At 38.2% G+C, this 23,361-nt stretch overlaps 1 protein-coding gene across 2 annotated transcripts in view; it reads left to right on the top strand.

The window, feature by feature from the left end:
* The window catches only part of asic1b (acid-sensing (proton-gated) ion channel 1b), a 93,045-nt gene that overhangs the window by 10,194 nt on the left and 59,490 nt on the right, over nucleotides 1–23,361 (top strand). The window contains exon 1 of one of the 2 annotated variants that reach the window (XM_027140757.2): nucleotides 19,227–20,163. The exons of the other annotated variant lie outside the window; for it this stretch is intronic. Within the exon in view, the coding sequence (XP_026996558.1) occupies nucleotides 19,579–20,163 (585 nt within the window). The 5' untranslated portion in view covers nucleotides 19,227–19,578. Of the gene's footprint in view, nucleotides 1–19,226; nucleotides 20,164–23,361 lie in introns of those variants that run through there. 2 annotated transcript variants of the gene reach the window in all.

The following is a 23,361-nucleotide window of genomic DNA, read 5'->3' as shown; positions in this document are numbered from 1 at the left end:
ACCTTTACTGTCTTTATTCACTCGGTGTATTGAAAATACAAAGTTCTATTCTCACACTATCCCTCACTATCCCTCTCTCTCTCTCTCTCTCTCTCTCTCTCTCTCTCTCTCTCTCTCTCTCACACACACACACACACACACACACACACACACACACACACACACACACACACACTCTCTCTCTCTCTCTCTCACACACACACACACACACACACACACACACACACACACACACACACACACACACACACACACACACACACACACACACACAAACACACACATGCACATCTTCCCAGACCTCACACAGACATGTCTTGCCTCATTGCCTCATTAACCCTGTCTGGCTGACAGCTTCCTGACACGAGCATCCTGTTTTTTGAGATCTGCCTTCTCCACCCTCATCTTTTACCAAGTGTTATGGAAAAATGAGTAAGTAAGGGTAAAAATGTCCAAGTACAAGTGGAAGGAAGTGTTATTAAAATCTGTCTGGGATGGTTTCATTCCTCCAGGTCATTTTATAATCCAAGAAGTCTTTAATAATATGGCTGTCCAGATTCAAGGGCGATTGTTCCAGTTTGATGTACACTGATCTTGCCAGTTTACCATTTACTGAAGCTCATCTGTTGTGTTTCTAGGAGCTCCACTTTATGCTACAGTATCTAGCAGTAGAGCAGCTTTTATTTGGACAGTGGTTCATGTTAAGTATAGCAGTGTTTCTGACATGATATTGTGTGTTGTGGTGATGTAAGTCCATTTGAGATATGTCACTCAGAAATCACCCATAGGTGTTCAACTGGGTTCAAACAGGGTGAACGTGAAGGCCAAAGCATATAATTTGCAGAAGTATTGTACTACAAGAAATATAATACAAAAAGTTTAATATTATACAGAGATTAATAGTATAGTAAAGTGATCGAAATGATCGATTCTGAGGTGATTGAGGTGACTGTGACGAGGAAAAACTCCCTTAGGTGGAAGAGGAAGAAACCTTGAGAGGAACCAGATTCAAAAGGGAACCTCATACTCATTTGGGTGACACTGGAGGGTGTGATTATAAACTGTTATAAACTCCTTTCTATAGTCATATACAGTCCAACAATTGTGTATTAATAAGGAGGTTGTTGTCATCAAAGTCCACATGTAGCTGGCATCTTCGCTTTAAATGCCCAGAATAATATCCACAATACTCTGCTAGCAGTACAACAAAGTAGTAGTATGTCTAAAAGTCTCAGCATTCTTAAAAGCGTAGGCGAGAAATACCCGAGTGGCCTAATGCTTCGGCTAAGATTCTGCTGTTTGGATCCATTGGACACTGCACTATCCCATAAGGCGAAGGGTTTGATGTGAAGGAGCTTTCAGAATAGGCTGTTTTTAAGCATAAATGCTATAGGTATTAAACATTATTCCTCTGTGTTCTTTGTGGTACTTGTTTAAGAACGACAGGGTAAATTATTATCTTTTTGAAGTAAAAGCCGTTGAAAAATTAAAGGTATTGCAGTAGATCACATGACAATGCAAACATGGCAGATGTTGTATGTCTGGTTTGTATTTATATTACACACGTACAATATGTACTGAACAGAACATATTGTATTAACAGATGAGCACTATTACTGTCACACTATGGATTTTCAAATGCGTGTCCTGTAGATGGAGCGAGGTCATCCTGAATGGAGACCACACCCATCAGGATAAAAATGTCCTTCATAGAGTAATAGCAAAAGCAATCAAATTTGTATTGACTTCCCTATAAGGACATGAGTAGATCCAAGCGCTGTCAGCTATTAACTTTTTCATCTATGTCATTTCCAGGTATAATGTATTAGCCATGCTTCCTGCTTGCGTTGACAGTTAGCTCAAATTGCTGTTCAAGTTCAAGTAAGTTCAAGTACAGCTAATGAATGTATATTAAGGTAACCGCAAACAGCCATGAACATTCAGTCAAGCTTCGTACACATATAAGTGTCAAGTAAAACCTGTCATTTTCTATTTAATTACCCTGTTTTATTGCTGTCACACTGAGCAAATGAGAAATAATACTCCTTCCTGCAGAATGTTGCGACAGAAACTGATTGCTGCTGAAGACCTGTTGTAATCATTTGGTGAAAATCTAATGGACTGAATATAATACTCTCTTTTTCTATGAACAAAATCAGGCAGAAATTTCTAAATTGTCATTCAAATGAAATACTACATTTTATACTAAATACTAATAGTAATACTAAAATCTGAACACATCTATGGCCAAGTAAGTTATATGTCTGCTGTCCTACAGTTTCGTGAAGTTTTGGATCGGTGCTACATCACCATTCCCCAGACACACCGCACACTGTACATGTTAAATTTCATTGACATTTCAGAAAGTTCATGAAAGAATCAATTTGAAAGAAGATTATTGAAATGAGACAAATTAAACCAAGAAAATCATTTTAATGAGCTTTCTGATTGCTTAAATAAGTCTTAACACAATCAGTCTCCTTTCACTGCACTAAGTCAACCCTAATTCTTACCACAGTTTAATAGTAATCAACGGTAATCGTATAATCACATGCTAATGTCTGCAAAAGAAATTTGTGAGAGATTCATTTTTTCACATTTTTGTCTGTGAGAGAGACCCAAAAGGAAAGAATTTGCCTTGACTGTTGTATTTAAATGTTAAATGCATGGTGCTGCTCACTTTTCTTATGGCTATTGTAACTGCTGAGAGAGAAAAACAATCAAAATTTTGGCAAAAAGATTGAAATATTTTCTGCCAGCTAAATTTAAGTAAGCCACGGAGCTGTGCGGATCATTTATTGTAGCAAACCGAACTGGAAAAAAGGTTATTTTATATGAAAAATCTATATAGTTCAATAGCAGATCTTCTGTTGTGGTTTATTTAATCACATGTATTTATAATATTGTCATTTACCATGTTATATACCAAGTTATACACTCACAATGACAGGAACTAGCTACAGGTTTAGAGACATTAACTCAGAAAAATAACTTTTCATATTCTGAGATTTTCTTAGATTTTTATTTTTATTTATGTCTGATTACTGAAATGATTGCATGCATTTTAACACGTTCAATCCTTTTTACCAATACACCGGATTTCAATCCCAGCAGTGAAATAGATCAATCTATTTATCTGACATTTTCATTCAATAAAATGGCAGTAAATGTGGCTGCAGTTTAGTATAAAATTAGTCAGACACTGTTGGGATAACCTTACGCAGAATTTTAGTGGTCGTAGATAACGCCTACTTACAGGTATGGACAAGTGCGTAGGGGAATCAAAGAGAGCAGCATATAGAGGGTTTGATATCACCTTTTACTTTGAAGATTTCTAAACATTTGTGTGACAAAAATCTTTGTTTTACACCCCTGACATCCCCATTGGGTTTGTTAATTGTCAGATGCTTTTTATTTTTTAATTTTTTAATTTTTTTTAAGTAAGGCCAAATCCACTGTCAGTGTAGAGCCGAACAGCTGAGCTTTTAAAGCCTTGCTCAAAGTCTGAAAAGTGACCACTGACAGCGCTGGGATTTCACAAGCATCTGCTCCTTTAAAATCCACGCTTGCACTGTCACCTTCAAGCATGAAAGAATTCCCATCCCAGTTTCTCAGATTCAAACAGTTTGTCTTAGTTATTTAAAGCATATGTGCTGTCAAAATTTTAAGGTTCCACTAGTGTGTTTTTTCCCCATAGTAGATATGTTTGACAGCAAATTTAAAAAAAAAGCATTAAAGAACATTAATTACCACGCATAAGTTAATGGATAGTTACGCAGTAAACATTTATACAGTATTTAATGTTTTCGCTGTTGGTATTTCACTATTGCACATTTATATAGATCATAGACAGCTTAGGAAACGTAAAATACAGTTTTATATATAAAATAAATATAGAAAAAAATTACAATTATAATTTAAATATAGCAGCAATGTGTACATTTTCTGTGTGTGAATAAACACCTAGCAAATCTGAACAATTTCAGTCTATGATAAAATGTAAGATTTGGTGTGTACAGTTAGTGTATCGCTTCTGCTAAGGTTCGACTTTTTTGACAATTATCAGCTCGTTAATGTTCAGATGTAACTAAATTTATAAAAAGTTATATATTTTAAATATTTTCAATTCGATGCAGTTTTTAAAGTTTTTTTTGAAAAGTTTCGAATTTGGACAGCCTGATCCGACTCGCTCACTTTCTCACTGAATGAATAGTATATAAAATAGACTTCCCTTCTCCTCATTGACCCAAGCTGTCTTGACTACATTGGATGAATTTGCTTGGCCAGATTCAGCCTTCTGAGACATTACCATGAATTGTCTGCTCGTTCCCAAATACATTGGGAATAGATTCTTTTTCACAGTAACACTTTCTCTCTCACACACTGCTGGTCTCTCACTATCTTTCTTCACTTCATCTTTTTTCCTCAGCTCCCCTCACTCTCCATCATTAGTGTGAGCTCTAACTCCACTCATCTCATCACTTTCTTTCTACCATCAGCTCTTCTTCTAGCATGTCCATGAAATAGGTGCTTCTGTCTTTCTGTTGCACTACAACCCCCAACACACACACACACACACACACACACACACACACACACACACACACACACACACACACACACACACACACACACTGCAGGGCTCATTTCATTCGCTTTGTCTGTCGTGCCTATACAACCTTCCTTTCTCTGCAGTCTCCCATGAAACAACCATCTGCTTCTTTTTTCTCTGCACAGCTCATCAAAGTGTGTGTGTGTGTGTGTGTGTGTGTGTGTGTGTGTGTGTGTGTGTGTGTGTGTGTGTGTGTGTGTGTGTTTGTGTGTGTGTGTGTGTAGAGCAGGCGTAGAGTGGCCTTGAAGCCTGTGTAGAGAAAAAACACCTTGTGCTTAAACAGCATATCATATACATAATTATTCTCCAGACAGCCTCATGCTGACATGTAGTTGACAACCAGTCATCTTCACCCGTTGTGTTTACTGGTGTTTCAGTTAAAGTCTACAGCTTTGGGCTGGGCTTCTCAGGTCCATCTGGTTGTTGGACAGGTGATGCAGTTTTTGGTTTTTCCTCAACACACCTGATCCCCCCAGCAGGAATAGTGAACCGGCCTGATGGAACATTGACCCTCTTAGTTCCAATATACGGAAACAACACATTCTAGACAATTGTGTGCTTCCAAAATCTTTGGCAAATGTTTGTTGAAGAAGGACATACAAGTGTTATGGCCAGGTGTCCTGTTGAGGAAACTTGATCTCTTCTTGTGTGTCTGTTTTTCAACCTAGGTACACTTAAGGTAACCTTGATTTTGATTGTCTAGGGTTCCTTCAGGTCAAGGTGTATGAAACCCCCTGCTCCTGGGACTAACTGTTAAATGTTTATTCCTGTATCAAGTTTCACAATGTCAGAGAAAAGGCTGCTGTGGAAAGAAGATTTGTCAACGTGAAGCGGTGTAACACAATGCCACTGCCTGTACAGTATCTGTATCTGTGCCTGTATCCGGTCCTGCTCTAAATAACCATATACAGTATATATACTGTATATAGATTTATTAGAAATGGCTTTGAATGGAAGATATTTACAATTAAATATGAACTCTTATGCCACTGAAAACAGTGGAAAAAACAACCCAAAAGGTAAAAAAAAACCTCACTATCAGTGTGAATTTTCATTTTTATACTTTCGTTCACACATACATTTCAATGAGAGCTGGTGACTTCTGGCGACATGAGTGACAGTGACATTTGGTGACTAGATGTGAGACAGCAGGGAGACAAGTTAAGAAAACTTGAACTTTATGCAAATATTGAGCGACTTGGTGAAGCGTCTAGCAATGAGAGGGAAGCACATGATTTTTTTTTATTTGTATCTGCCTGTAGTAGTTTCTAACCCTGCAACCCTCTTACAAAGGATGCTGTAAATACACTGTATGTTCATGTTATTGCTTTTTGTCCCTTAGACTTCACATCTATCCACTCACTTTAGTCCGCCCGCATTTAAGTAAAGCATTTCTCTTCATGCAACCTTTTTACTTTGCCCCAGCAGGATCCTAGTTCCAGCGAGCATCTTTAGTCTCAACCAGATGTCCTGTGAACCTTTTCTGGCAAGGTTTCTGTTCGTATCTGTATTTGCATTCATTTAGGACACATTATCTGTTTATTCCAAATAATATATTCATAGTCAGTTCCATCTGTAACATGCAATGAGACAACATCTTCTTGATGTCTGGAGTGAAGTCTACAAACAGTACTCACTAACTCATTAAAATGCAGATTTTATCTGGAGTTTTTCTGTATTTAAGTCAACCTGCTTTAGGTAAACTCTTTACTTGAGTCTTCAATTTGTGACAAATAAATAAATGACCTTTTCAGTTTTTTGTTTGTTTTTTCCAGTTTTGCAGAAAATGTCAAGGTAGGAAAGTAACTTGCAGAAGTATACAATAAATACAGCTTTAAATAGTAGTGTGAAAACAGACCTGGGTTTTCTTATTAAATATTCTATAGTTTACATTTAATTAGTATGTATTTATGACTGCCGTATCTACCGGGGTTTGTTTTAAAATAAATGTATGTATCTTGATGGATCAGACACCAATATGGATGGTTAAGAAAATATGCATGTTAAGTGGATTGAAAGAGCTTGAATCCCGAGGCTCTGGACTGGAATTAGCCACAAATAATACTTTAATACACTTTTCTATCCAAAGCTTTAGAATCAGAGTTGGCTTTGTATTGGCAGTTGTATGTAAATGTAATTGTGGGACAAATAACTAAAATACTGTGACACAATGAGTTCTGTGGAGGAAGGTACGATCACTAGATTAAAAAAACTGTTAGGGACAAGAAAACTTGTCTGGACACCTGATATCTCAGGTTTGAAAGTAGGTATATTTGATATTTTTAAAACATTTATATTTTTGACATATTAAATTATTTATTGACAAAATACCAGACTCTCTGGGGAATGTTAAAAAATAAGTGTTTCAGAGTTCCTAAGGGTAAAAGCTGTAATTGTAGTACAGTAAGTGGACAATAGTAGTACAGTAGTACAGTAGTACTGTCTTCTTATAAATCTCACAGTTTTATGAGCGAAATGTTCTTGACCTTAAAGTTATTTTCCTATTGAGTATGTAGACCGTGAAGTGTTATTTTCCATTGTGGAATCAATAAACTTTCCACCCAGGCTTCTCACTGACTTTACTATTGGCAGTATAAGTGAAGGGAAATTAAACTCCCTCTATGGTTTGTGCACTGTGATCCAAATCAATGATGAACACTTTTCTCTCAGAGTTACCCATGAGCTGTAAATGCTGTTATTTCCACACCATTTTCAGACTCACTACCACTAGCACTTTCAGCAGCAAGCTTTCACTGAAACGAGATACCCAGGCCATTGATTAGTATCCGGCCTTAAAGATTTATTGTCCGGACATTTTTTGTTAGCGTATATTTAACTTGAACTCTGTAACACAATCTACTGTGTAATTCATGAGTCAGATACCAATGGAGAAGTTTGGAGGTCACTCAGGCGTTGAATTAGTTAGGAATGTTTTTCGATCCTTAGATAATTCTCATCAGAAATATTACCGGAGGCAGTATCATCTGAATGCGCTTTATTAATGACATGTTACAGCTCATTGTAATTTATTGCTGATTTGCTAACGGCAAAACTGTGTTTTTTTTTCCTTCTCTTAGTCCTATTAATTTGATGTTTTTGTCCAAATTAACACAAGAGATGGCCAAATAATACTTCTCTGGGCATGAAATTTAACCTCTCCATGAGATGTGGTAGTTTACTAATCGGAACGTCATGAGTTCTAATCCTGGAACCACGAAGCTGCCCCTGCTGGGCCCTTAACCATCAAATGCTCAGTTGTATGGAATGAAATAAAATGTTGCTCTGGATAAGGCCATGTGCCAAATGCTATAAATGTAACTATTACTACATCCTAATAAAAATGTTATTTAGGGTTTTTTTTGGATAGTGGTTATTTATTTGGTTTCAATATAATTAAAGGATATTTGCTCTGTTGTAAAATATTATTAAGCGTTTATCATCTTTGACATAGTTGTGTTCACCTGTTCTGTGTTGCCCCAAATAATCTGTTTATGTATACCTTTATATTTTTGTGTCTTCACCACTTAATGGTGTGTCCTTGTGCCTTTGTCACTCTGTCAGAAATTTCTGGGGCATTTCAGCAACCTGTCATGCGGAGGATGCTCCCTCCCCACCTATTTAGGATGCCGCTCTGACTCCCTCAGTTGAGGAAGTCAATCGGCCCTTTTAGCTCTTCAAAGGACTTTGCTCCGGCCTCTTGCTTGGCTATGGACATTGCTAGATATCTCTTTGTTTGACTACAGTTCCCTTTGCTACCCCTTGGGCTTTGCTGTCCCTTGGGGCCTAGCGGTGCTTCTCACTCCCTTTGGGCCTCACTGGGACAGTTGCGTAGTTAAGTTTGGCTTCAGAAGCCATGCCTTGGGAGCAGAACTGTTACGAAGTACTGGGACATTTCCCTACCAGACCACCAGAGGGGTACTGGCAGGTGTTTTGCTATTATTATTATTATTTTTTTGTGATTTTTTCCACGTGTGTTGTGCCACGCCCTTATATTTTTCTGTTTCCTGCCATGTTACTCATTTATGCCATACATCTCTCTGTGTGTCTTCAGATTCTCAAAGGTTGGAGCAAGGTCAAAGCCAGGGGCACAGACCATGTCAAAAGTCTGAAATAGTTTTTTCCTCAAAATCTTCCACTTTGTTTGAAGTATATTTTAAGGGTAGCAAGGCATACAAAATTAGTAGCAAGAAGGGTCTAGTCTTGTTGGCAGCAGAGGAACCCTTGCTGATGTTTTTGAATCCTATTTGAGTTTACAGCTCCTTTTTTTTAACTGATTTTTCACCCCTATCACCCCGTTTACCGATTATGGATTATTCCTGTTTGATATCATTCTGTGTTTTGAGTCCCACTCTGACAGCGATTGTTGGATTTGGTCTAATAAAGTGTTATTTATGCACTTGCCTCCTACATGTACTCACCACACGCTAACATGCTATTGCCTTCCTGTTGCAGCACTACATTAGAAAACATTCCAGACAATCTTCTACATATTCTGAGACATCTGTAATTGAAAAATCTCCAATAGAAAAAGGGGAAAAAATTCTGTTGTGTAATTTTTCTTTTCTTCCCACGTTTGCACTCTCATCATTGGAAACCGATTATGACCATACAGTATAAAGGCAGAGTCACTTTGGCAGAATGTAGTTATTTGGCTGTTTGTAGTGTTTGCATTTTATGTATACAGTAACTACCCACACAGTCGCATTTTAAATAAGCAATTTGTCACATAATCAGTCAATGTTTGTACTTATATCAATTCACCCGAGCCCACTCACGTTGTACAATTATGATTGATTAAGCCGAGGGTGAGGGGCGGCTTACTGTTTAGAACCTTTTATTGCAGTTTTATTCATATCAATTTTTTATCATTTTGTACAGTGTTATGGCTGATCTGCTTATATAACAACTACCTAATATACATCCCTGACCGGTTGAGTCATGGGGGATGTGGTAGCCTAGTGATTAAGGTGTTGGACTACTGAACGGAAGTTTGAGTCCCAGGTCCACCAAAGTGCCACTGCTGGGTCACTATCCAAGGCCCTTAACCCTCAGTTGTATAAATTTGAATAAAGATGTAAACATAAAAATTGACATCTGTATGTATATATGAGAGAAAGAGAGTCAGTTCCATAACTCCCCTGCATAATATCCCTTAAAAATATTGTATTATTTAGGGTTTAATGTCTGAAAAGGAAAATCGGTGCCAACCTTCAACTGAAAATTAAATCTGAGAAACTGATATTAGAACGTGCCAAATGAAGCCTGGTTTCTGCTATTACCTTGCTGTTATGGGTGATGCTATCTGCTATTATTTGCTGTCTTAGAGTCACTGATCCCACTGTCCAATCTGATATTAACTGTGCAATAAAAATTGTGCGTGTCATTAGAATGGATGCATTTTCTCTTTCAGCCACGCACTACAAACCTTCAAAATCAGGATCAGCAAGAGCTTTAGTACAGAGAGAGAAACGCTGTTTGCGCAAAAGCATTGTTTGCTTTCGGTGACTGACGTCATGTGCTCGGGTCAAGCTAAAAGAGGTTTGTTAATTGTGTTCCATGTGTGAACTGCTGATGAGAACCATGTGCTCTGTCTGATTCACATTAAATTAGCAATGAGCTTCAGTGATGAGTGGAAGAGACTCACTTTAATTGATTTGGTACTGTTTTTCTCTCTACAGGCTTCCATTGAAGGTCAAAAAAGACAGCGTTGCTATAACTGCAAAACCAGGCGGATATATTTAAATATCATGGAGCTTTTAAACTGTAACTGGCTGAGCATCAGCTGTGAAATGTACTGATCAATGCTTCTGTGTTTCTTAGATATTTCGGGATAACAGTCAGCCATTATATTGGTGCAAGAAGCAGTATTTGTGGTAAAATCTAAAAACCTTAATATTTTTTATTAAATATATTTATTTAATGGCATTTAAAATTCACAATTCTTAAATGAGAGCCATAATTGAGGACTGCACACTTTTTTTTTTAATAGATTTGTTCTGGAAATATGCTATGTGACCAGAAGGGTCATCGACACATTGTTGGAAGCATTAAATAGACTAGAATGTTCTTTGTATGTTGTAGTATTATCTTCACTGGAAAAAAAGAGTTATAAACTTTTTCCAGCATAACAATGCCCCTGTGTACAAAGAGAGGTCCAGGAAGTCATGGTTTGACAAGGTTGGTGAAAAAGAATGTAAGTAATCTGCACAAAGCCCTGACATCAACCCCACTGAACAGCTCTGGGATAAATTGTAATGCCAACTGCAACCCAGGCCAGTGCCTGACCTCAGTAATGCTCGTGTAGCTGAATGAGCACAAATCCCCAGAGCCACACACCAAAATCTTGTAGAAAGCCTTCCCAGTAGAGTGCAGCTTATTATAACAGCAAATAGGGAATAAATCTGGAATGGGATGTTCAGCAAACACATATGGGTGTAATTGGCCAAGTGTCCACATTCTTTTTTTAGCCATATAGCATATCTACTGAGTGAAATAGTGCAGCATGATAGCAGGGCTATCAAGTGTCACGCATTGAGAGTGACAGTCATGCATTTCAGTCTTTTGTCACGCTCTTCCGTCACACATCGTATTTCTCACTCAGAAAACCTTTTTGTCTATTCATCATATATTTAATAAGCCGCAGCGCCCAAAATGTATCAATAACCGGGCAGGAATCAAGCGCATCTCAGTTCTTAGTCGAGCCTGACACTTATCAGCCAATCAAAAAAAGAGGCTACACAACAGCCAATCAGAAAATAGCACTATCTGGGTAAGATTTAACGCAACAACCAACCAAACAAAAAAACATTAGCGAGGGTATTTTTGATGGTCGGTTTGAACAAAACCTCAACACAAAACAGCTTGTCTCTGGACGGGACATTGTCCTCAATCATGACCCTAAAAATGGCTGGGCTTGAGCTGAACTGTTTTAAATGGGGTTGGAGATGTCTCACTTGCCTGTCTTCAAAATTTGAGAGCCCTGTGATAGGAACACTACAGTCCAGTTCCAGTTAGCTAGCTAGCAAAAACAGTGGAACATGTTTTGGAAAAATACAAAACATATAATATATACAATATGATTTCAAATAAAACTATGTGACAGTAAACAGGTAGATAATGGGAAGCAATTGATCATTTGTAATGCTTTTAGGGTTTTATTTTTATTTTAGGTTTATTTCCCAATAAAATATATTAGGTGCTGTCGTATATACCCGTGCCAATTTTTTTCCTTTAAAAGGCTGTGGTTCATTTAATAGCTGGCTGTTTTCTTCAGGTCAAGTCAAGTCAGGAAGCTTTTATTGTCATTTCTACCATATTTAGCTGACGCAGTACATAGCAAAATGAGACAACCTTTCTCCAGGACTGTGGTGCTACATAGAACGAAGACAGAGCTACATGAAACAACACAGAGCTCATTCTTAAATTTAACTGATTACTGAAACAAGTTGTTATTAATTGGGAATATTTATGTCACTGTTTAATTAATATACACCAAATTATGACCCAGTATCCAGACCTGTTATACTGTATATATTTGTTGTGATCAATTCTCTCCAACAAAAGAAACGAGAGGAGTATAAGTGTGTGTTTCAAGGCCGTGCTGCCAACTACAGACTGCTTCAACTGGTGAATCCACTAAGACTTTTTCGAGACTCCATCTTTGAAGCAGTTCTGATTCAACCACTTCTTGGTAATAAGAGTGAATCTTAATGATTCAGAAAACAGGTGCAAGTAGCAATGGGATGTGACCTGAGGGCACAAAGCCAATTCCTTCCCATATCCACATGTCCCAGGATTCAGATCAGAGCCCTACAATGGAGTCAACTGACCATGAAAAAGACAGATGAGGCATAGAGAGGGAAAGACGTGTCTCTATGTCCGGGACGTGCGGCGAATACTAAGCATTGTTAAAGGTTTTTAAAAAATAGTCAAAATGAGTGTCATGGGCAAAACATTTAGAACATTTCTTTTAACTGAAATAACTTTTAGAGTTATTAGGGGTGTAAATACACTTCAAATTTCATAATCAATCAGATTATTGTGTGTGATACACATGGCTAATACCTTCCAGGTCTGATCTAAACAACAAACACACACAGTGGATAATAGTGAGCAGTGGGGGCTGGTGGCTGAAACTATTATGGATGAGCAATGCATTATATCAGGAGGACTCATCCATGGCATAATAAGAATGATATGGAACGATCTCTCTCTCTCTCTCTCTCTCTCTCTCTCTCTCTCTCTCTCTCTCTCTCTCTCTCTCTCTCTCTCTCTCTCTCTCTCTGACTTTCTCTCTCTCTCTCTCTCTCTCTCTCTCTCTCTGTTTTTCTCTCTCACTTACACTCACACACACATACATTTAAACAAACACATATAGGCAGGTTAGATCATGATTTCCAGTTTTTTAGGCATCCATGAGTTCTTTGAATTCCAAACAGGAAAATTCACAAAACCTCCATTTCTTTTCTTTTTAGTAAAATATGTGCACGATTGCACATAAGTGTAATGCTTTGATTATTAAAATGTATGTTGAGATGCATATATTGCACATAGAATAAAACCATTAGAGACATATTGCACATTGTATTAACTGACAGTCATCTGACATCACTGTTACTATTCGGCTGCATGAGTCTATAGCATGTGCTAGGAAGAGATAGTCTCAGCCTCTCTTCTTATCATTAGAAGAGCTACAATTCAGTGAATTTTTCTTATGACCACTTGTGGTGCTGTTGTGCTCGGTTCTCCGAAATTCCACAAAACTGTTTTAATCCATTTGTTAAATGCGAATAATAAAATGCAAACCCTTTCAGTGAATTGACTTATCCACCAGATGAATTTAATTTGTGTTTCATCAGATCACAGCATTAGCTGAGAGAGCAGAAAAGCTTTCAGAATTCAGGTCTTCTGTACTGCCACATGAAATCTATAGATGTTGGCACCACCGCTTAGTGGTGAGCTTAGTTTGATTTATGGACAAATATGTGATTCAGTATATGTTCTGTAGATATTTATGAAGTTTATGCAGCCATATTTCTCAAGCCTCAAGGGAAACCATAGCAACTGCAGTAATTCAGGATTGTAGTGTAGTGTAGCAGCATTCAAGGTTAGCTCGCTGTTTTTGCTTCTAAAAGCTTCTTGGGCATGTCATGAAAATAGCTTTTTTATATCGACAGGAGAAACCGCTATGTTCTCTGACACTTGTTGATAGTATGGTATATCAGGAAAATGTGGGTTGCTGCTTGAAGACTTAGATCTTTGAATTTTCCAAATATATTTAAGCTGAAACTGGAACTTGATTGTCAATGTCTAGTGTATTATATGATTTCAAGAGGATATGGAGTACTTTTATGGATTTACTGAAACTTCACTGCGATCCTCTCTCAAGTTTAGAAACCTTTAACAGAACAATTCAGTAACAGTTCACTCACTAAATAGTGATTACTTGCGCACCCTGAGTGCACTATGTGCCAGTGATTGAAGGGTACATGATTGCACTCGAAGCTAAAAAAAAAAAAAAAAAAAAACAAGCAAAAGACAAACTGAGACCCACTTTTTACATGGTAAATGCCATGCTATATAACACAGCCATTAAACCCTTGTCAGATTTGTGGCAGATCAAGACTGATTGTGTCGGCACTCTGATTGATTCCAGCTTCTATGTCAAATCTACAGGAAATCCTTAAAGTCTTCATACATAGTTAATATTTTACATGTTATTTCCCGATGGCATTTAAGAATGCCTTTGACAATATACTGTATCGCATTGAATTTATTCTTACTATTCGATCAGGAATCGAACTTGTAAATAGTTACGTTTAGCTCAAATATGTTAATATCTCCTATTTACAAAGACTTTAAGGACACCTTGTATATTTTAAAAAGATGGAAAAAGATCATCAGAGAAGATAGAGGAGCTCATACATCTACAGTGAAAGTGAAACACCTGCTTTTAGACCACAATAATTTATTAGTATAGTGTAGGGCTTTCTTTTGCGCCCAAAACAGCAGCAATTTATCTTCGGAATGACAGATACAAGTCCTGAACGGTGGCCAGAGGGATTTTGAGCCATTCCTCTTGCAGAACACTGGCCAGGTCAGTACGTGATGCTGGAAGAGGAAAATGTTTCCTGATGCACTCCTCCAAAAAACTCAATGGCTCAATGGCAGTGAGAAATTGTTAAGAACTTTATGCTTTACCTGTATAAATAATGATGTTACATCCACAGTCTTTTAGTTTTAGGATTTATGTCTCAGAAGAAAAGAAAGGGTTAAAACTGTCCATGTCAGATATGTCAGCTAATATACCAAAAAAAAGCAGGATGATTTTCCTACAGAACAACAACATACACCATAGCACTGCACTTTCTTTTCACAAATTGTTGAATGATAGAAGCATTCTATTTTCTATGGAATAAACATTAATTATATAAAAAATTTTTTTTTTAAATATATCACAAGGTTATAATATAAACAAGACCCCAGGGGGAATATAATCAGTCAACAAAATAGAGAATTAAAATAGTCTGAATCACATATTGCATCAAAACCCACTCTACAAATTGACTTTAATCTTTAAGGTGTTTGTTTATTGATTATTGATATTTTACTATATGTAAAGGGTTTTGGAAAAAAAAAGTAAGAAACTTGTATGAAATCGGCTGCTGTATAGGAGGCTACATGGGAGGAATTGGCCAGCTGCATTTGCTAGAAGTTTTTTTCAACTTTCCTAAGTTCTCACACACCACCTCATTGCTACTCCCCCTCCTTTGGCTTCTGGTAGCTGCCCACATCAGATTTAAAACACCACCCACTTACCACAAGTACTTATCACACTCCACACTGCACCACTCTTTATCCAATCCTCTAGCACTGCTTGTGATTGATCCCACCATTTCTCAGGCTTCAAGGAACACATGGATCAAGACTCTTCTCTGTTCCTGGCACCTAGCTAGTGGAATGAACTTCCCCTAGATGTCCAAACAGCTGAGTTCAACCGATATCTAAAGACCTACCTCTTCCAAAGTAACAAAAATCTTTGTTTGTTTGCTGTTCTTGCTATATTACCTCCCAAGAGAGTTTTTAAACTGATTGTATTCTTAGTTCATGATCTAGTGAACCAGAATCAATGTAGTGTTCAAAGCACCGTTAGTCGCTCTGGATAAAGAGAGTTTCGAAGAAAGAAAGTTGGGTTTTTTTTTTGTTTGTTTTTTTTTCCAGAGAGACTGAAAAATCAATGCAGATGGTAACTTTATAACTAAAAATGCAGCGACCTCAAAGTGATCTCTAGCTTCTAACTAAAAAAGGTGTCATCATAGATGTGTGGCATGTCTTTAAGTCAAGGGACGAAGCCGAATATTCCTTTCCTATCGGCGCTCAACAGGCGGCTCAGGACTCCACTAAAAGGATGCATTCGATCTTCTGCATTCGTCCAGTGCCTGAATGCCAAATTACTTCCCACACCTTATAAGTGCACCACATATAAAATGAAGAAATGGCTTATATGCACTCGATAATAGGTTATATATACAATCCATTTTGGGAATTATGCATTCTGATTTTTATGTCTGATTTCACGTTCTGCAGTTGGATATCGACATAAAGAAACTTAAAAAATCACATGAACTCAATTAACATTTACATTTAAATATGTGGCATTTGGCAGGCACCCTTATACAAATCTTTAGAGAAGTGGTTTAACATCACTATTAATGAATGCATTGACACTGGTTCACTAGGTCACAGACTAAAAATACCAACAGTTTAGAAATCTTTCTTTGGAGAAAATATGACAAAAAAAAAAAACAACTTATCTGTTTGCTTTTCTTAAGTATGATGTGCTAGTTTAAGTACTTCAGGAAAAGGTAAGCCTTTAGACATTGTTTGAAATCAGTTTGTTAGTTTGACTCAGCTGTTCAGACATTTAGGTCAAGTTCGTTCCTCCTCCTAGGTGCCAGAATGGAGGGCGTGAGGTGTAGTTTGTGGTGTGATAAGTACTTTGAGGTAGGTGGGTGCTGGTCCATTTCTGGCTTTGGTGCAATCATCAATGTCTTATTAAATATGATGCAGGCAACTGCCATAATCCATTGAATCGAGCATGGTAATGGGATTATGTGTGTATAAAACTAAATGAAAGCAAGATAGAATTAAAACGTGAACAATTAGAAATAACATTCATTCATGCATACATCTTCCGTAAGTGTTTGAACCTGGTCAAGGTCATTGTGGATCCAGATGCTATTCCAGGGCACAAAATATGCTGATACGTGGGCTGACCCCTATCTGTGAATGTGTGATAGGGATGGGATGCTAGTCTATTGTCATTCATAGCTAGGCGTCTGTCCACCTATCAGCATGCCTTTGGTTTTGGGAGGAAATAAGAGAATCCACAGGAAGCCCACATGTGGTGCAACATGGAGAGAGCATAAAAAAGCATGAAGAGGATTGAACTGTAGACCCTGCAGCTCTGAAGTCACATTGATATCTGAAATGTATGTCTTGAAATGTGAAATGTGATATGCAATGTTACTACATCATAAAATACAAGAACCAATCACGTTCCAGTATACAAATCTGGAATAGACAACACTTATGTACTGTATAGAGTAAGGAGGTAGATGTGGAGATTGTTTCTCATTTGCTCATAGAGCTTGATTTCCTAATACGGAGAACAAATGTAGGTGTATTTGTGCCATTAATATAGAGCTGAGAGATCTGAGAGTGTAGATGTGAGTGTGCTTTGCAATATTTAATGAACTATCACTTGGAGGTTTGCAGTGGACCTCATGCTCACTTATCATCACTTCACTGAACACACTGAGTTAGTAAAAATTTGTTTGAGCATGCACAGATAGTCTTATTGTCTTTACAAAACATGAATATAATATAACCACAGTGAACAGGGGATTTGAGCCAAATGAATCACAGCTGCCTAAGAACGGATTTATAGCCGGAAAGCTGGCACCAGAAAACGTTTACTTGTTTCTTTTGAATTGACAAAGCAGGGCAAACACAAGACTTGTTTTTTAATTAGCTCTATATCTGCTGTCATTCATTATTAAGCACATAGAAGACACCAGGTTGCCAGGTTGGTCTCTTTTAAACATACAGTGCTTTTGATAGATGGTTGCTGAGTGCTGATCTTTAGAAAGCAGATTGCACACTGCCACATTTAATCTGTCTTAAGGAACCTGGTGAGGCAGCACATACTTTTATTTCCAGAAACGCCCGGGATGAAGCCATAAATAGAACTGTGCGTATAATTTTAGGAAAATTTTAATAATACTAATAATAATAATAATAATACTTGTATCACATTCTTATAAGTTGGGTAAGCAAGGAAAAAAAGAATAACCGAACATAGAAGGCTGGAAAATTTGTGGAAGTGTAGAACATTACATTTGTTTCCCGTTTTATATAGACTGAATTATACGGAAGTTCATTCCAACCACAAAGCCTGTTTGACTGTAATACATTTTAGCTGATCTCAGCATTAGTTTTTTTTTTTACCAAATTCACGAAATTCTGCCGATGATATTTCCACAGACATATGACATATATTCTGGATCTTGGGTTGGTCAGATTGAAAAGAAAAGTCTAATCATTGATCAAGACCAATCACTGATCACCATTATTCACAATTCCTTGATGTCTATTTCTCAACAAATTATTACCACAGCTTAACTTTGTCTGTGTTCTTAGAAATGATAATATTTTCTAAATAGGTAGATAGTTTATTTGTGGTAATATGACCAAAAACGCCTTTTTTTATATAAGAAATAAGCTCTCTCTTGGGGAAGTCATGGCCTAATGGTTAGAGAGTTTGACTCCTAACCCTAAGGTTGTGGGTTTGACTCTCAGGCCGGCAATAACACCACTGAGGTGTCTATGATCAAGGCACCAATACCCCCCCTCCAACTGCTCCCCTTCTGCAACATTCACAGTACCTTGCAAAGTTTCCCAGCATGGAAAAGTCTTCAGGATTCAAAGCAGACTAGTTTGTACTTTCTACTTACTCTGTATAATGACAAGCTGTGTGGTTAGAAGAGGTAGAGAAAGTGAGGTAGAGAAAGTGACAGAGAGAGAGAGAGAGAGAGAGAGAGAGAGAGAGAGAGAGAGAGAGAGAGAGAAACTGGAGACTGAATAAATGACAATAGGAGTTCGACTCTTTTACATTCCATAACATTAATTCTAACTGTAAACTGTACGATTTGTCATTTGTTTTAAAAATTAAACATTTTAATTTTAGGCAAATTGCTGTGATATAAGTGGAAACACACTGGAGACCTCAGTGTTGTGTGGAAATAATGCAGCCCAAAGTGATTAGTTTCCCATAACATAATGGAGCGTTGTGTGTAATGTGTTATTTCTATTCTGGTTATTGTAGTTTTCCGTAAATCTTCCTTCTTCCTATTGGAAGTTTGCTACACTCACATGTAACCAGACCAATTTAATGAATATGCTAATTATACTCTTGCGTCATCTGGTGACTAGAACAGACTGTTGCGTCATCTGGTGACTTTTTGACTATTATTCTGGCCACTTTTCCCTGACACCAGTTGGCAACACTGTTTTTCTTCTTTATCACTTCTTTTCTCTGCTCATATTCCATTTTCAGCCCCTTAAGCAAGACAAAGTGTTTCTAATTTTAAAGGGAAATTCAGCTAAAAGTGTTTAGATCTATAGAGTCTTTGCTGACTGACGCTTTAACGCACTCGGACACACCCCTTAATCTGTAAAGCGCTGACGGTGAGGTGGAGCGCACGAGGTAACGTTCATCATGCCACGTGCAGAGCGTAAACGTTACACCGTGTGACAGAGCAACAGGGCGCGCGCGCTTTAACGGGCACCGCGCGGCCATGCGCCTTCGCCGCGCTCCAGAAAAGTGACTCAGACTCGGCGCTTTTTTTTTTGTCCCCCGGGGAGCCGCGCGCTCACTCCGCATCTTTCCGGTTGTTTCCTTCAAAATGTGTTTGAGTGAATCGGCGCCGAGGGAAAAGCGCGAGCGGAGCTCCGTGCGCGAGGCCGGTGAGCTCTTCCTGAAGCACACGACCTTTCACGGGCTCAGGCAAGTATTCCTCGGAGGTTCATATCCACGCCGCGCAGCTTGGCTCATCGCGTTCCTCGCCTCGCTCGCGCTCTTGGTCGCGTGGTCCTCCAACCGGGTGCGCTATTTGCTGTCGTCGCCCGTGCACACGAAGGCGCACGTGGTGTACGCCACGCGCCTCGTCTTCCCCGCGGTGACTATCTGCAACCGGAACCTGCTGCTGCCGCGGCGCATGAGCAAACCGGATATCTTTAGCGCGGGACGCTGGCTTGGTTTACTGGGGAAAAACCGGCAAGTGTCCGCGGGCGCAGCGGAGGCTCTGGGCGCGCGAGAGGATTCGAACACGCCGTTCCGTGCACTGGATTTCAGTCGCTTTCTGCCCCCGCCGCGTGAGGCGCAGCCCTCCATGAGGCAGCTGTTGGACCGACTCGGGCATCAGCTGGAGGAAATGTTGCTGTATTGCCGCTTTCAGGGCGAACGCTGCGGCCCGCGCAACTTCAGCACCGTAAGTGTGTGTGTGTGTGTGTGTGTGTGTGTGTGTGTGTGTGTGTGTGTGTGTGTGTGTGTTTCTGACAGTTACACCCAAGGGATTCAGGACCTACAGTTGCACAACACTGTAACACATGAGTTCGTTCAGTATCAACAACAGAAAAGTCTGGTGTTTAACAAACATAATCCAGACGCACAAATACTCTGTTTCCCCCAAATGGACACAAGGTGTAAAATCTTTGCTGCTTTAGTTTTGGACTAGTTTTGGAGAGTAACGGGAGTCTGTTTGATCTCAGACCTTAACGGGAGTAACGGGAGTCTGTCTGATCTCAGACCTTAACGGGAGTAACGGGAGTCTGTTTGATCTCAGACCTTAACGGGAGTAACGGGAGTCTGTTTGATCTCAGACCTTAACGGGAGTAACGGGAGTCTGTTTGATCTCAGACCTTAACGGGAGTAACGGGAGTCTGTCTGATCTCAGACCTTTTCCATATAATATAGCTTAATACACTTGCTTCAAATGTCAAGTTAGAAAATGTTAACATGGTGTTGTACAGTAAAAGCGACAGATCATACCTATAATAACCTTCAACTATCTAATTACCCCATTAATACTTCTACCTTAGCTACTAATTATTATTACAATGACACTTTTATACCAAAGTCTCTCTCTCTCTCTCTCTCTCTCTCTCTCTCTCTCTCTCTCTCTCTCTCTCTCTCTCTCTCAGCACTACAAAATAACTCCTCTGTGTGAACAACTCAGTTCTGTAGCCTTACCTGTAACAGTAAAGTACTGACACTGGAGACTTCTTCCATAAATGTTTATATAAATGTCACTATATCAACACAATTATATCTGTGTTTTAAATGGCAGCCCTTTTATTTTAAATAACATTTCAAATAACCCTGTTTATTTATTTATTAAGATTAAAGATTAGAAATAAAGATTAAAGATTAGAAAGATTTCTTAAGATTAAACAGAGTCCCTCTCGTAACCGTGCTGTTTCACAAACATTCATTCAAGTTAATGTTTTAACACGATTTTACAAATGTTCTAATCAAGACTGTAAATTGTTTATATACTGTATATTCATATCTTGCATTTAAATTAAAACACCCATAAATGCTATTTAAAATTCACACCAATATGAAAGAAAAACACAGCCTTTGTATTCACCGACTATAGCCTGCGCTGCTCCCAAACACTTCAGAGATATTGAATTGGTACAAGCTTGTAGTCAGATTAAAAATGTTTGTGATGTAATGCAATTGTATAGTCGGTGTGTTTAACAAACGAATACAGTATGTCTGCATGTTGCTTAATCTAAAGCTCACGCTTGTATAAGCAGTGTAATTCCTTTAGAGTTAAGAACATTTGCTCACTTAACTTTCTTAAATTGTTAATTGACTTTTTGAACAAAAAAATAAAATTCACCACAAATCTTTAAGCAGATAGTACACAAAAGTCAGAATCCTACTGTACCTTACCAGAAGAGAATAAATTCAAGATCAAGAGCTAAAGCACACTGGAGATTGAGCTGATACAGCTTCGATATAAATCACTAAGCCCTGCTCACAATTCACACCTTTAGGGAGACTCTGAACTACTCTTGATTAATCACCTATTGCTATACAACATAACAAAATTTAAATAATAATATTGAGGTAAAAAGGGGGGCACGGTGGCTTAGTGGTTAGCACGTTCACCTCACACCTCCAGGGTTGGGGGTTCGATTCCCACCTCCGCCTTGTGTGTGCGGAGTTTGCATGTTCTCCCCGTGCCTCGGGGGTTTCCTCCGGGTACTCTGGTTTCCTCCCCCAGTCCAAAGACATGCATGGTAGGTTGATTGGCATCTCTGGAAAAATTGTCCATAGTGTGTGATTGCGTGAGTGAATGAGAGTGTGTGTGTGCGCCCTGTTATGGGTTGGCACTCCGTCCAGGGTGTATCCTGCCTTGATGCCCGATGACGCCTGAGCTCCTCGTGACCCGAGGTAGTTCGGATAAAGCGGTAGAAAATGAATGAATATTGAGATAAATAGATAAAGCACACTTAAAGATACTCGCGTATCTATGGCAGAGCAGTACCGAGTACCGAGACGAATACAGCAGGTGCTGTTACGGTACACGACTTTGTCAAAAAAAAGAAGGGTTTATTAAGTTGTGTAAAAATAGAGACAGGGCAATCTATAGCAAATAGTGTGATCTATAGTATATTGTTATAATTAATGCTTATTTATATACATTATATAATGATTTAAAAAAAAAAAAATTTTAAATGAGCTATTGCATATTTGTTCTTAAATGGTACAAGTACTATTTTTGCACATCTAGTTTTTCCAAAGTCCGTTTCAATAAATTAAACACTTTTGAAAAATTTTCAAGAATATTTTAGCTACAATAGCATTATGTAATGTAAAAAAAAAAAATGGAAACGGGACTCATTTATGAAGTAATTTTTTTTTTAAATATCCCATTCTGATGTCTAGAGTCATTGCTCTAGAAATATTAGAAAACATTCACATATTTATCAAATCATTTCATAGGTTATAGTTTTCTTAACCACATCAGCAAGTTCGAGTAACCACAGTGAAGAAAGCTTTCGGATGAACCGTTGCTATGTAATTAAAAAGTGAAGTGTTCATTCGGCACTGGAAAAGTTTATTTGCAATTGGACAACAAGGTTGGATGCTTTGCAAGTTCATCCATCTGTGTAATATACAGTAGATGGCCACAGCAAAATTAAATGGTTATAGGAACAAATACAAAAACATGTTTTATCTTATTATAGCAGGGCTCTATAGCATGAGTATTTTGCTTCAATTTGCTCTTGAGAGAACTCATAAGATTAGATTTTAATTTGTGTAGCCCGAGACCCTGATATAACATTATTTATTTGTATAAAAACGAGGATATTGGTATAGATCTTTCTCGTATAGTACTTTGCTCCACCTCTCTCTCCATGTCACAAATCAGAAATCCTATTCAACAGATTTTCATTTTATTTTCTGTGGCATTCAATAATGTTTAGTATACAAATGCTGGAATTTATCCAGGGCGTGTACACACCTCATGCCCAGATATCCTGGTGTTGCTCTGGATCCACATCTGAAGATAAATAAATGAATGTGTTGAACACTTGTCAAAACTGTTCAAACAGACACAACACAGTAACATTCTAACTGAATCTGCGTTAGTCTAAAGCATCAGATGATC

Source organism: Tachysurus fulvidraco, chromosome 2, assembly GCF_022655615.1.
Source record: "Tachysurus fulvidraco isolate hzauxx_2018 chromosome 2, HZAU_PFXX_2.0, whole genome shotgun sequence".
Taxonomy (NCBI): Eukaryota; Metazoa; Chordata; class Actinopteri; order Siluriformes; family Bagridae; genus Tachysurus; species Tachysurus fulvidraco.
Note: the sequence above shows the minus strand (reverse complement) of the source record. Positions and strands in the feature narration are given on the sequence as shown.